The sequence below is a fragment of the Elaeis guineensis genome, chromosome 11, assembly GCF_000442705.2.
Source record: "Elaeis guineensis isolate ETL-2024a chromosome 11, EG11, whole genome shotgun sequence".
NCBI classification, from domain to species: domain Eukaryota; kingdom Viridiplantae; phylum Streptophyta; class Magnoliopsida; order Arecales; family Arecaceae; genus Elaeis; species Elaeis guineensis.
In genome coordinates, this window is record NC_026003.2 from 113,311,279 (window position 1) to 113,324,089 (window position 12,811).

General features: G+C 38.9%; 1 protein-coding gene across 1 annotated transcript; it reads left to right on the forward strand.

The window, feature by feature from the left end:
- The first annotated feature begins 23 nt into the window (after positions 1 to 23).
- LOC105054103 (plant UBX domain-containing protein 10) lies at positions 24 to 12,760 on the forward strand. The gene is made up of 4 exons (XM_010935529.4): positions 24 to 959; positions 10,095 to 10,265; positions 10,365 to 10,568; positions 12,331 to 12,760. The coding sequence occupies exons 1-4, from the start codon at positions 162 to 164 to the stop codon at positions 12,559 to 12,561; spliced, it is 1,404 nt and encodes a 467-aa protein (XP_010933831.1). The 5' UTR covers positions 24 to 161; the 3' UTR covers positions 12,562 to 12,760.
- Positions 12,761 to 12,811: the final 51 nt, after the last annotated feature.

The window sequence follows — 12,811 nt, forward strand, 5'->3', positions numbered from 1 at the left end:
TGGTCTCCTCCAGAAAACAACCCGCTTCTCGGCCCTCCTGCCACCCTTCTCCCCCTCTCCATTTCTTTCCGCTTTAGCGAAAGTCCTCCCTCCCTGTCCTGCCCGCCCAAACCCTAACCCCCCGGTCCCAGAGATCGTCGCCGAGGGATCAAGAACCAGCCATGGCTGAGGGCTTCGAGGACAAATTGGCCTATTTTCAGGCCATCACCGGCCTCGACGACCCCGATCTCTGCGCCGAGATCCTTTCCGCCCACAACTGGGATCTCGAGCTCGCCATCTCCGCCTTCACCTCCTCCTCCAATCCCTCTTCCTCCACCAATCCCGCCGCCTCCGCTGCTGACGTCGATGGTGGCGGTGGTTCCAATCCGGCCGAGTCCTCTCTCGCTCGCCAAGATTCCGGCAACCCCGCTGCGCCCGGCCTCGCCTGGAAGCTCATCACCCTCCCCTTCTACGTCGTCTCAGGCGGCATCGGCCTCATTACCGGCGCCGTCGGCATCGGCGTCTGGATCGCCGGTGGCGTCCTCTCCCGCTCGCTTAACCTTCTCGGCCTCGCCGCACCACGCGGAGCCGACGCCGACCGGCTGATCCCCGTCTCGGCGTCTACTGCCGAGGCCGTGGACTTCGTCGCGGCCTTCGAGAGGGACTTTGGAGGGGCCGGCGCTGGGATCCGATTCGTGGCGGAGGGGTTCATGGACGCGCTTCAGCGGTCCCAGCGGGAGTACAAGCTTTTGTTCGTGTACCTGCATTCGCCGGACCATCCGGACGTGCCGACCTTCTGCTCGGGAAGCCTCTGTTTGGCTCCAGTGGCAGCGTTTGTGAACGAGAACTTTGTGGCTTGGGGCGGGAGCATAAGGAGGACAGAAGGGTTCAAGATGAGCAACAGCCTCAAGGCATCTCGGTTCCCCTTCTGTGCCGTGGTCATGGCCTCTACCAACCAGCGCATTGTTCTCCTCCAGCAGGTACTTTCTTTTACATTTTCTTTGTTAGAAACTATGGAATTTGAGGACTAGCATCAATTTTGTGACATTTATACGTTTAGCTTATCTTCCTTTGTTCTGGACTATAGCTTTGGGTGTTATTCCTTTAGATTGTTATGGAGATTGAAAGGGAAATGGCAGAATTTAATCTAAACAGATCCAGCTGCCAATTATTGGGTACATGATTTTGAAAATTCTTAAGATATATTGTCAGAATAGTGTGTTTTTAGACCAATGATACATGCTTGATCATATATAAGTTCATATTTATGTCCACTGTTGTATTACTTTTTGAGGTCCCTATAATGGATAAGGCCTCTCCACGGTTATCATGACATTTGTAACAGCTGTGAGCACATATTTTATACATCTTATTGGCGGTTACCCTTTCTAGATAACCTTTCCCACCACCTGTCAGCATTGTGACGCCCCCAATGGGGATCTAAATGGGTGTATGTATTTTCCGTCTTGTAGGATTTTACTTTCGATGGTCTTGCAGCTTTGTCGCTAAATTTTAGACCTATTTTGCTAGTACTTTTCTTATTCCTATTGCAAGTGGAATTGTTATCTAAATACAGAAATGCCTACAAATGGCAGATTTGTTGCTCCACACAAGAATCTAAATGAGATTCTCTTCTATTTGTATTTAACCTCCACTGGTGTATCATATGCAGGCCGCAACAGTATGACAATTAAAATTTTGTTCCTACAACTAGGATTGTGGAGGATTTGCACTCAGTGTGGATTGGGTTAAAAAAGGGTTTAGGACACTATAGTTGTGTTTGGAAGTGGTTTTAATGCCTTTCCACATACAGATTCATTAGAATACAAATTTTACATTTTCTTAAGTGCTTGATGCGTATATATATATTTTTTAAATTGAATAGTTGCAACGTAGCAGAAGTTAAGATGATGAAGAGTACTATTATAAATTAAAGATAAAAATGCAAAGGATTGAACCCTAATAATGAAAATATTTCTTTACATCTACTTTGCCATGTGTCGCAGATCCTCAAGCATATAGCTCGTAGAGCTTTGAAACCAAATGCATTACCCACAATGCAAGTAAACATGTTAGTAACACGATATTTTCAAAAAGCTCTAAAGGATAAGCTACATAAGCAATATATTGATGTTCCTCCCTGACAATGGTTTCGACATGGTAGAATTATCCTTTATAACAATCAAGATTGGTAAGTCCATTAGTCCACACGGTTGTCAATGTATCTGTAGAAGAGCTGGCAACTGCCGCTGCCCTTGTTTCCTTAGGTAGAAATCTGGGTGGAGGAGTTACTTGAAATGCTGCTAAGATATCAGTATTTTTGGTTTTGTAGCTAGGAGTATAATAAGTCAAGGATTGCCTTGTGGCATGAAGGGATTGATTCTTTACTGCACAACCCCTTAAACACAACCCTAACTCCATCAATATTGATAATCCCTTCATGCCACATGGCAATCCAGCTCCATAGGGGTCTATAAAATAGGTGTCTATACGGAGTGACAAGTTTTTCTTTTGATTTATGGAAGATTTTTCCTCGGATAATGCTTTGGGATGCTTGTTCAATGCACATGAAAGTTCATTTGATCTAGTAATGCTAGCTTGGCAATTTAATACTCAACCACCTCGTGTGCATCACACCAATTCCTATGAGTCACACCAATCATTTGGTGCCGCATGGTATGGAGAACGCTTCATGTGCATAAAATGGGCACATATATTGTTACTCTTTTTCCTCAATCTTGCTGCATGGTATAGAGAACTCTTCGTGTACATAAAATGGGCACCTATAGCATTACTCTTTTTCCTCAATCTTACCTCTCTTTTCTCGATACTTTTTATCCTCCTCTTTTCCAACTCCTGTTCTTCTATTTCACCTCTCTTTTACCCTTTCCTATAAGATTGATTATCAAAAAAGAATATGATTCAGCTTTATGACAAAATGATTTAGCAACATGATATCGTGTGATTATAAAAGAATAATGTTCTTTTGACTCTTCCCAAGGCCTACGGTAGCAAGAGTCTTGTGCGCTATGATGCTCTTTTAGAGAACTTTGAGAGAGTGCTGTTACTGGGAAAGAAAGAGCACTTTTAATAGAAAAGGTGTTGGGTATGTGGTTTTGATTGTAGTTATATCAATATTTCATAAATTCAGAGTTTCTAAACTACTCCCATTATGTTGAGCTAATAAAAGATTTTGTTTATCTGAAAATTATTTTAGGATTTGAGATTTTTTCCTCTATTTTTTTAATATTTGTAGAAATTATGAATGTGGTCTCTTGATGAAGCTTAGGTGAAGCGATATTAATAGCGATCCATCATAGAGAAAACTAATTTTATGTTTTTTTGTTCAATATGGTGTCAAACATGGATGACGGAAAGATGCTTTGATGGTATTGAGTTTGAACAACTTGATCATACTATCATAAAAATGTGATTGGATATTAGTAAGAACTCATGATAGCTAAGTTAAATAGTTAAATGATTTGAAAATCTTATACATACAAAAATAAGAATATTATGAATTTTGGAATATTCTATCAAGATTCTATGTCATTTTTTGCCCAACATATCATTAACCAAAAAGGAAAATCTCTTAAGCAACTTCCGCATGTAGTCTCTCTCTCTCTCTCTCTCTCTCTCTCTCTCTCTCTCATGCTTGCACCTCCCTCACCCTCATTTCATTAATACTAAAATTAGAATGAAAAATATATACTACCTAAATGTAGGTTTCTAATTAAGATTCCATATATTATCTTATCATTAATATGGTTGGCATGGAGTAGCTGACCATGATGGTGAGCCTTGGTGCAGTGGTAAGGTTGCTCCATTTTGACTCAGAGGTCACAAGTTTAAATCATTAAAAGAGGGCTGCGGACATTCGGCTCTTTCCTTACCATACAATGGCGAGAGCTTCATGCACCTGGCCATCCTTTTCTTATGGAGCAACTAAGCATGAGGCTATGAGCAGCACGACATATGCCTTGCAGGCCGCTGGCTGGCATGTCCTATGCCATTGACACTTAAATTCTTGGTGATTATAATGCCTTATAGTAAATAGAAATGCCTTCATCTATTTTGATCACTTGTCATCTTAAATGCATAAATATAGATTTCTGTCCTCTGATTCATTCAAATTGGTGTTGTAGTGATCCATTAAGGGCACATAATATACACCCCTTTTCTCTCTACGTCTTCTCAGTCTTTATTTCCTTCATATGTAAAGAGGTAAAAAGGTAAATCGATAAAAAAAATGGAAGTATAGTTAACAATTCAATAGGTAAATCAATATAAATGGAAGTGTAGTTAGCAATTCACTTTGACAAATAAGTAAATGAATAATTCCTAGTATATACTGCTTGCTGTATCACATCTGTCCTTCAAACATCTTCTCATTTTTATTATATTTTATTTGAACTTTATTTATTGTGTATCTGGTGTATTCTCTGTTTCATCATCAGTTATTCAATATTCTTTGCTTTTATGGTAGGGTTTTTTATTATTATATTTAATTTCTTTCTTTTAATCATTTCCACTGACGGGCTCCTGCACTTGTCAGTTTGCTAATAAACAAAAGAAGGTAGATTTGCAATCGACCATCTGAGCTTGGCAAAGATAAAATTGGAAACTTTTATTACTTACAAGGCATTCACCCATGAGGTGATTCCTTTACACTAAACAACCATTCTGAATATTGAGATAGTAGTATGTTAGTTTTCCAATCTGTGTACAATTTACTTACACTGAGTTTCATAGTTGTGGAAGGCATATGATGACTTTTACTATTGTTTGCTTGTGGCCAAGTAGTTTTAGTTCTTAAGCAAAATATAGTTAATTCTATATATGGAAGACAGCATGCATGATTAAGCATGGGGTAGAGTTCGGTAAAGATTTTGTTATTGCTGAACACCATGCAACAATCAGGTACTCTAGAAAGTACTCTTGTCATGGGTCATTGACAAAATCAACACAAATTATATATTTTATGATGAAGAAAACCCTTGAATTCAAAAATTTGTTAAACTAACTATTCTAAAGGTCATCATTATTTCTTTAAGAATTATGAACCTAATCTCCAATGGTCTGATCAGGTATCTAAAGGTGTTATTTCCTCTATTATGATTTTGCAAAAAAGACTTCATAAAAATAAATAGTCTTAAATCTTTTGCTTTGAAAGCTTGCATTAGGGTCCGTCAATCATGATGCTAAAGCTATATATTTTGCTGCCTGGTGAAGTAGTTGCCTTCTTGTTGGTTGGTGATGTTTGTGTTGTAATAAGGTGTGGCAATGGGTTTGGGTTGGGTTGAGTTCAAACTTGGATCAGTTTGAGTTAAGTTTGCATTGAAAACTCTCAACCCATATCTAGCCCATTTGTAATTTGGTTGTAAAATGTAAACGCATACCGAACGTACTTTATTTTCATAAACCCATACCCTCCCATCTACCTATTTAAGTTTTCAATCGTCATGGTACATATAACTAGACCTGTTCACGAGCTAGGTTCAAGCCAGGCTCAACCTAAGGAATAATTGACCTCGTACAGGTACCCTGCGCAGCCCAGCCCGGCCTTCAAGCTTGCTTCCCAAGCCCAAGCTTGGTACTTGGGCCTCGAGCTTTAGACTGAGCCTCTAGATCTTCATTGAATTGAGAAAATTCTGTGATCTTGATGATGAATTTGCCTCTGCTCTGGTATTTTTGATGGCAAAATAAGATTTCTTGGTGCAGGATATGATAGTGGTGGAATTAGGGCTTTGTAAAGGGTTGGTGTCTCATGCTGTTGACATAGGAATTTGGAGCTTGTGTTGGGGAAGCGTTGTCGCTAGTCGCCACCGATCATGTTAGGCAATGTATGATGAAGCTGGGCTAGTGGGGATTGGATCCACAGACTCCTAGTGGTCGGAATGGCGAGGGTGAGGGTGACTGCCAGATCTGCATGACCATTGGGGACTTCTGAGTGAGGTTGAATGGTGGGAAAGGAGGGAGTTCGTCGCATAGATTGGGGGATTCAGCCATGAGAGTGAACATGACCCAGCGGTGATGTTTTGTGACTTCTTGGAGAATGGGAGCAGCAGGGTGGAGTGATGGTGTAGCAGAGACTCTGATTCCAGGTTCCTTGATCTTAATAACCTTGTCAAGAACGTATTGGTTAGTTCATATTCTGTCTTCAAACCTAAAGAGAAAGGGAAGCGATGGCGATCTCAAAGAGGAGGAGGAGACTGGTGAGGAGCAGGTTCCTTCTTCCCACTTCCCAAAAGTGGTGGACTAGCCACCACTCACTGACCCAAGCCTCAAGTGGTCAAGCGAACTGGGCTACCTAGCAGTTTATTAACTTTGAACCAGATGGATGATTCAAAAACTTAATCGAAAATTAACCTTTATTATTATTATTATTATTTAACTTTGTTCCTAACTAATTTCTTCATGATACATCCACTTGTCATTATAGATGATTTCTTCTGTCTTTGTGGATGATCACTGATTTTCTTGTTATGGGCTTGTCATTAACAATGAGAAGAGGGGAAGTACCATGGACCAGAATTTCACATAAAAATGTAAGATTGTTGTTCTCGAACTTTTGTCATTGCTTGCACAAGTGACTGCAGCATAGCTTTGAGCGAGTTGCACATCAGCTGTTAGTCTTTTTTGAGAATTTTTTTAGCTAAGTATTCCCCTAGCTGGGAATGTCCTTAACTAGAAAGAGAACAAAGCTGTTATCATACCCGATCATACGGTAGCCATACATCATAACCTGTCTACCATCACTGAAAGGTTGAGAAGGGAGCTGCTTCTTTATACAAAAGAATTGTGCTGCCATCCAACAGTAATTGATCAGTTTTATTTTCATCTCGTTTTTGTAACTCATAATAAACATAAGAACAAAAAAAATCATTTTAGATACTTCATCTTTTTTAATGTCTCTCTATCAGCCCTTTGAATTTCCAAATACTATGTTCCCTTCATCTGTCTAAATTTTTCCTTGCTCGTCTGCTTGCCCTTGTAATTTATATATACCATATATATCCTGACCTTTTGTCTCTTCATCAGCCATGCCTACAAACTTATAAAATGCTGCAAATGTCTCAAGTGAAGGGTTTAGAAGACATAATGCCCATTAGATAAAAACATGTTAGGATGGTTGTTATATAAAGGAATTAGGAGTGACCCTTTTAACTGATTATTGAATTATGCTATGTGTCTGCACATGCACATAATGGTTTTTTAGATATAGTTTGTTCACCTTGATTACTGTTCATGTATTATGTGTTTCATATACTATTTCATGTAAAGCAGGTCTGCATACCCATACTCGATTTTTTTTATCCTTTTTGTCCAAGTCCTTTATCTTAAGGTGTGGGGAGGGATGACTCCTAGACAGATATGCTCACCTGACGCCCATACCTGAATCCATGTAGCACAGGTTGCCAGGATAAAATAATGGGAGGTAGTTGCTAGTGCAACAAAAATTATGCAGTAAATAATTTCATCTACCAACCTCAGAATTAAATATGTTATTTGTAAGGCAGCCAGGTTGTGACAGGTGACTTTCATATTGACTGTAGTATGACATTATAGGGCCCTGAGGCATTTATGCATGTATTACAAAATAATGAAAGACAAAGGAGACGGGTACATACTAGAGGTTCATATAATAGGGAATCTGTTATTGAAGATACATGTTTCCTCAAGGTTTTGTCTCCGAATTAGAGTATTGTGATTGGGTGGGCAATTACAGCAAGGATGAAGTGGAACAATAACTAAAATGATAGCATATCTGGTGGAAGTTGGTTTTGTTTTTCAGTAGAGAAGCATAAACCAAAAGGAATTGTACTGATCGTTTGTTCAAATTGCATTCCTTTGAGGTATTGACATAATATATATATATATATATATATATGCTTTTGTTCTTTACGGATTGTTAATGCACCTTGTAATTTACTGCCCATTCCTCCTTACCCCAAGACACACACCAAAAAAAAAAAAAGTTAAAAAGAATAGGAGAATAAATAAGAAAAAGGTCTCCAACTTTCCTCTTGGCCAACTGAACTTGTGCGAATGAAAATATCGAGGAGATTGGACTTGGGACTGAATGGATTGATTCATCATTGTTAATGAAGTTGGTAAGGTACGCATTTGATAATAGAATGCAGGTTTATGATTCAGAAGTTACAAATTGCTTTTTGTGTAGATGGGTATGGGGTTGTAGAATTTAAGAAGGCCATATATGGAAAAGAATCATTAGAAAACATTATTTAGGCTGCTGGATGCTTGGCTATGGAGGAATGTGCACAAAAAGATTTTGAGAAGTTGCATGAACCTGTTATCATGTGAATAAGTATCGGATACATGTTTCATTTGGCGATATAGTTTTCCAGTGAAAGATTTTCCAAAGATTATATAGTTTACTAAATATTGGTAGCTTCTGTTGCTGATTTTGTAGCATGAATGGATGGCAATGCAATACCACATTGCCATTGCTAGTGTCTGTGTGTATGTTTAGAAGCAAAGGAAAGCAAGGGGCTCACTGCCAAATTATTTGACCTATCAATGTTTGGTGCTGGAATTTATTATGATTGATGTCCCAAAGAGGATTGAAAATCCAAAATTTTCATTGCAGCGTTTTAAAAGGCTTGAAGCGGAGGCTTGAGGTTCTGCCTTACAGGTAAGACATAATAAGCTTTCTGGTGTTGTCATGCACACACCTTGGGTTTTTAATTTCAAACAAGAAAAAAAATGATGTCATTGGTTCTGGGGCATCAGTGTTCCTCCGCCATCAAGCACTTCTCCAAGTGCTAGCAATAAGGAGGCTGAGCTTGGGGTTGGGTTTGTTAAATCTTCAGTCTTGGAAAAAGGAAAATGTGGAAAGGAGTTGAGCTAGAGAATACAGATTTTTTTTTTTCCTTTAGTTTTATAGTACAGAATAGATCTCTTCTTTGCATTGAAATGTATGAGGTGCATGCTTTACTTAAGGAAAGCACAAGCCATGAGTAATGTCTGATATGATGTCCCTGGGCTCTCTTTCCTTGCCTTGAGTTGAAAGTTCTATCAAGTTCCAGGCATATTTCTTTAAACATGGTTTGGTCAAAAGATTCCTTTTCTTCTTCTTCTTATTCTTCTTTTTTTTTTGTGAATGAGTAGCCATTTGAAAGAACTCACAATATAATAATCTATAACAAGGGGGTCGATGCTACCATCTAAGGAAACAGTGAGAAATTAAATTGTTGTAAATTAAGCTAAGACCTACTGCAGCAATCCAAAAAGCTGGGGGAATTTACTGGGTTGAGCTAAAAAGATTTTGTTCTTTGTTTAGAATTATCTTCTTGTTCGAAGGCCAAGGCCCTAACTAGAAGGTGGGGGCACATTTTCATATTACGTGGTGGCCGTCATGGCTTGGAAGAAGTAATGTATTCAGGGATAAGCTAGGGATGGGGTGATATATGATACTGACTGCTCTTGCTACCACCTGGCTACAAAGTACCTTTCTTGGCTATGGAAGGTCCTCCAGAGGAAAATTATATATTTGTAATTATATGATCTGCTCTGCTGTTACAATTGCTCTTTTTTTTTTTTTGAATGGGAAGTGGAGGAAGTGAGAAACCTCCCCCAATTTATTATAAAACTATTAAAAAATTGCAGTGATGTTTTACAAGAGAATATGGGAAAAGGAAACATAAAGTGAATAACTAGAGAAGGGAAGGCAATCTGATAGAAATCATATATTAATTCTTTTCCCCCATTAGATTATGGACACATCCTGACTGGATGATGTGACTGTTCCACTTCTTTTATGTGATCGTCAAGCTAGGGATTGGATGCACTGTTTTGATTCCCTTTTTTTTTTTTTTTAATTGCATTGTTGCAAGATGTTTCCTTCAAGTTCAGTTGAATAGGAATGGATAATTTGCATTGCATGGAATATACCTCTACATGATTGGTGAACCAAGTTGATACTAAAAATTAATTCATATTTCACAATTTGTTTTGGTCATTTGCAAAAAAATATTGTAACTGATACATCTTTGCCTGTTATGCATAATGAAATTCCATACTTCTATGCTGATAGCATTTTTTTTTTTTTGGAGAAAACAAAAAGAGATTGTCTCATATCTTCTGTTATTCAGATTGAGGGACCCAAGTCTTCTGAAGAAATGCTTGCAATCCTTCAACGGGTGATAGAAGAGTGTACACCATCTCTAGTTGCAGCAAGGCTTGAGGCGGAAGAACGGAGAAACAACCAGCGCCTGAGAGAAGAGCAAGATGCTGCATATAGAGCTGCGCTTGAAGCTGATCAAGTATCTTGCTTTTCTTTCTTCAGTCTTTTGATTTTTTCATTGCCTTGTTTGTTCAGATCACTAGCATCTTAAATTGAATGAACTTGTCTGGTAAATCAGGCTAGAGAGCGTCAGAGGAAAGAAGAACAAGAGAGGTTGGAGAGAGAAGCAGCAGAGGCTGAGAAGAAGCACAAGGAGGAAGAAGAGGCTAGGGAAAGAGCAGCTCGTGAAGCTGCTGAGAAAGAAGCTGCACTAGCTAGACGGCGGCAAGAGAAAGCGATGTCACTTGGCGTTGAACCTGAAAAAGGGCCGGATGTTACACAAGTAAGTTCTTTCAAGCTCAATTTTATATTTTCTTTTATATTTTTGTGCTTTCATTTACTTACTGAAATCTTGATCTTCATTAATTTCTGTAAGTTTAGAAATGATAGCTTATTAAATTACTATCTAGCTGGAGGAGAAAATTAACAAAATATCCCAAGATGCCTCTTATCATCTGTAATGGATTAGATATGTTCCCTCAGAATCTGCCAACAAAAAGATTATTTGATGTATTTTTTCATGCAGGTCACTCAGAACGTACGGACACAACCCCCCCCAAAACACCCACACCCACCTTCATGTGTTTGCAAATTCTGTGTTATTTGCTGTATGCCCTTACAATTTCATTCTTTATACATTAAGTTGTAGGTCTTATGCTCATGCTGTAGTTACATTTTTTTATAAATTGATCAATCCACGATAGTGAAAGTAGAAAGGTAGTTTGCTGGGAAGGAGTGAAAAGGTAAAGATAAACCCTGATGCTTAGGGCTTATTGCAGTGCTACAGAAAATTGTATGTCTGCATATTATGGCAATTAGTGGACTTGAATTCACCTAATAAAATAGACGTGAATGTTTTTCCGCACATAATTAACATAGGATTAAATTATTATATTATAATGTGGTTGCTGAGTTTGTAAAAGAGAGAAATCTGATGTGGTTATGTCCGTAAATGTGCTTGCTTGATGCAGGCCTCAAATTAGGCCAGTTGCTTGAAAGCAGCCAATGATTCTGTATGCAAGCTGATGAAATATATTGTTACCTAAATGGTGGTGTTTGTTTTTTTGGTGCCAATTGTCACTTTTTCCTTTCTTCCTCCTTGACGGAAATGGAGAGAAGACTTACTGGTGGAGTTGCCCAGGTCCAATTCTTGGGTAGACATCTGATTAGTTTCAAACTCAGAACCTTTACCACTTGGAGGACTATTTGGCTATCGCCCAGTTAACCAGTTGTCAGTTAAAAGGCAAAGCATAAAGAAACTTGATTATTATTTTCCTGCAACATGTAAAATAGTATTTGTTATAGTTGTCACAAAATACCAAATTAGGGTATTGTTTGGCATCACTTTCTTTTTTTCTATTTTCAAAAAATAAAAAATAAAATTCTGCTGCCATTTTCATTCTAAATTTTTGACAATATAAACATGTTTTGTATAGTCAATTATTTTTTAAATATAAGCATGGTGATGGCGGACGTGATGTTAGTAGTAATGGAGGTAATGTTGGTGCTGGTGGTGTTAGTGGTAGGGCAGTGGTTGTATGGTGAAGGTGGCGATGGTGATGGATTCGCCGAACTGGTATCGGAGATCGAATCAATTGGCGATTGGTTCGGCGTGGTATGGGTCTGTACCAAGCCGTTCTGGGGCATACAAAAACAGAGAGAGTTGGAAAGGGAGGAGGGGGGAGAGAAAGGAAATCCAAGTGTGCCAATTGTGCATTTACAAAGAGTCCTGCCGGACTGAGTGTGTGTATACCTATAGTTAAAACTGGTCCAAAAAATATTCTCCCTCCCTCCCTCCATCTGTGTGTGTGTGTGTGTGTTTGTTGCACTTGTTCTTTACTTTGTGTTATTTATGTTATATCACAAAATGTCACTTTTGGCTTGTTTAGGATATTTCCTTTTCAGCCTTTCTTTTGTCTCATAGATAAGTGTTATAGTTAATGATTATAATTTTTTCATGGTTAAGTGTTACATGGTAGCACTTGAAATGCCTCTAACAACCCATTGGAGATTGAAGCTGATGCAATTGTTGGGCTTGCCATCAGGTTCTTGTCCGATTTCCTACTGGAGAGCGCAAGGAAAGGAGGTTCCACAGTTCAGTTACGATCAGCTCCCTCTACGACTATGTTGATTCTTTGGATTGCTTAAAAGCTGAGAGATACAGCCTGGTTTCAAACTTCCCACGCGTCTCCTATGGTCCAGAAAAGCATTCGCTGACGTTAAAAGAAGCAGGTTTGCATCCACAAGCAAGCCTGTTTGTTGAAGTGGACTCATGATCTGCATTAGGAGGGGATGAGGTCCGGGTGGTTAAACCTGAAGTTTTATGCTCACTGTAGATATTCCTTTTACTTCCTTTTAATACAAGGAAAGTAGAGGAAAGTACTTCACTGTGTGAACATTCCCTGATATACTGTCCTCTGTAACTTTAGGTTATCTTGTCGATCCATTAATAATCCTTATGAAGATTTCAATTCACCGTTTTTCCGTCTTGTGCAATAAAGTGACTTTGGAATGCATAGGATCACA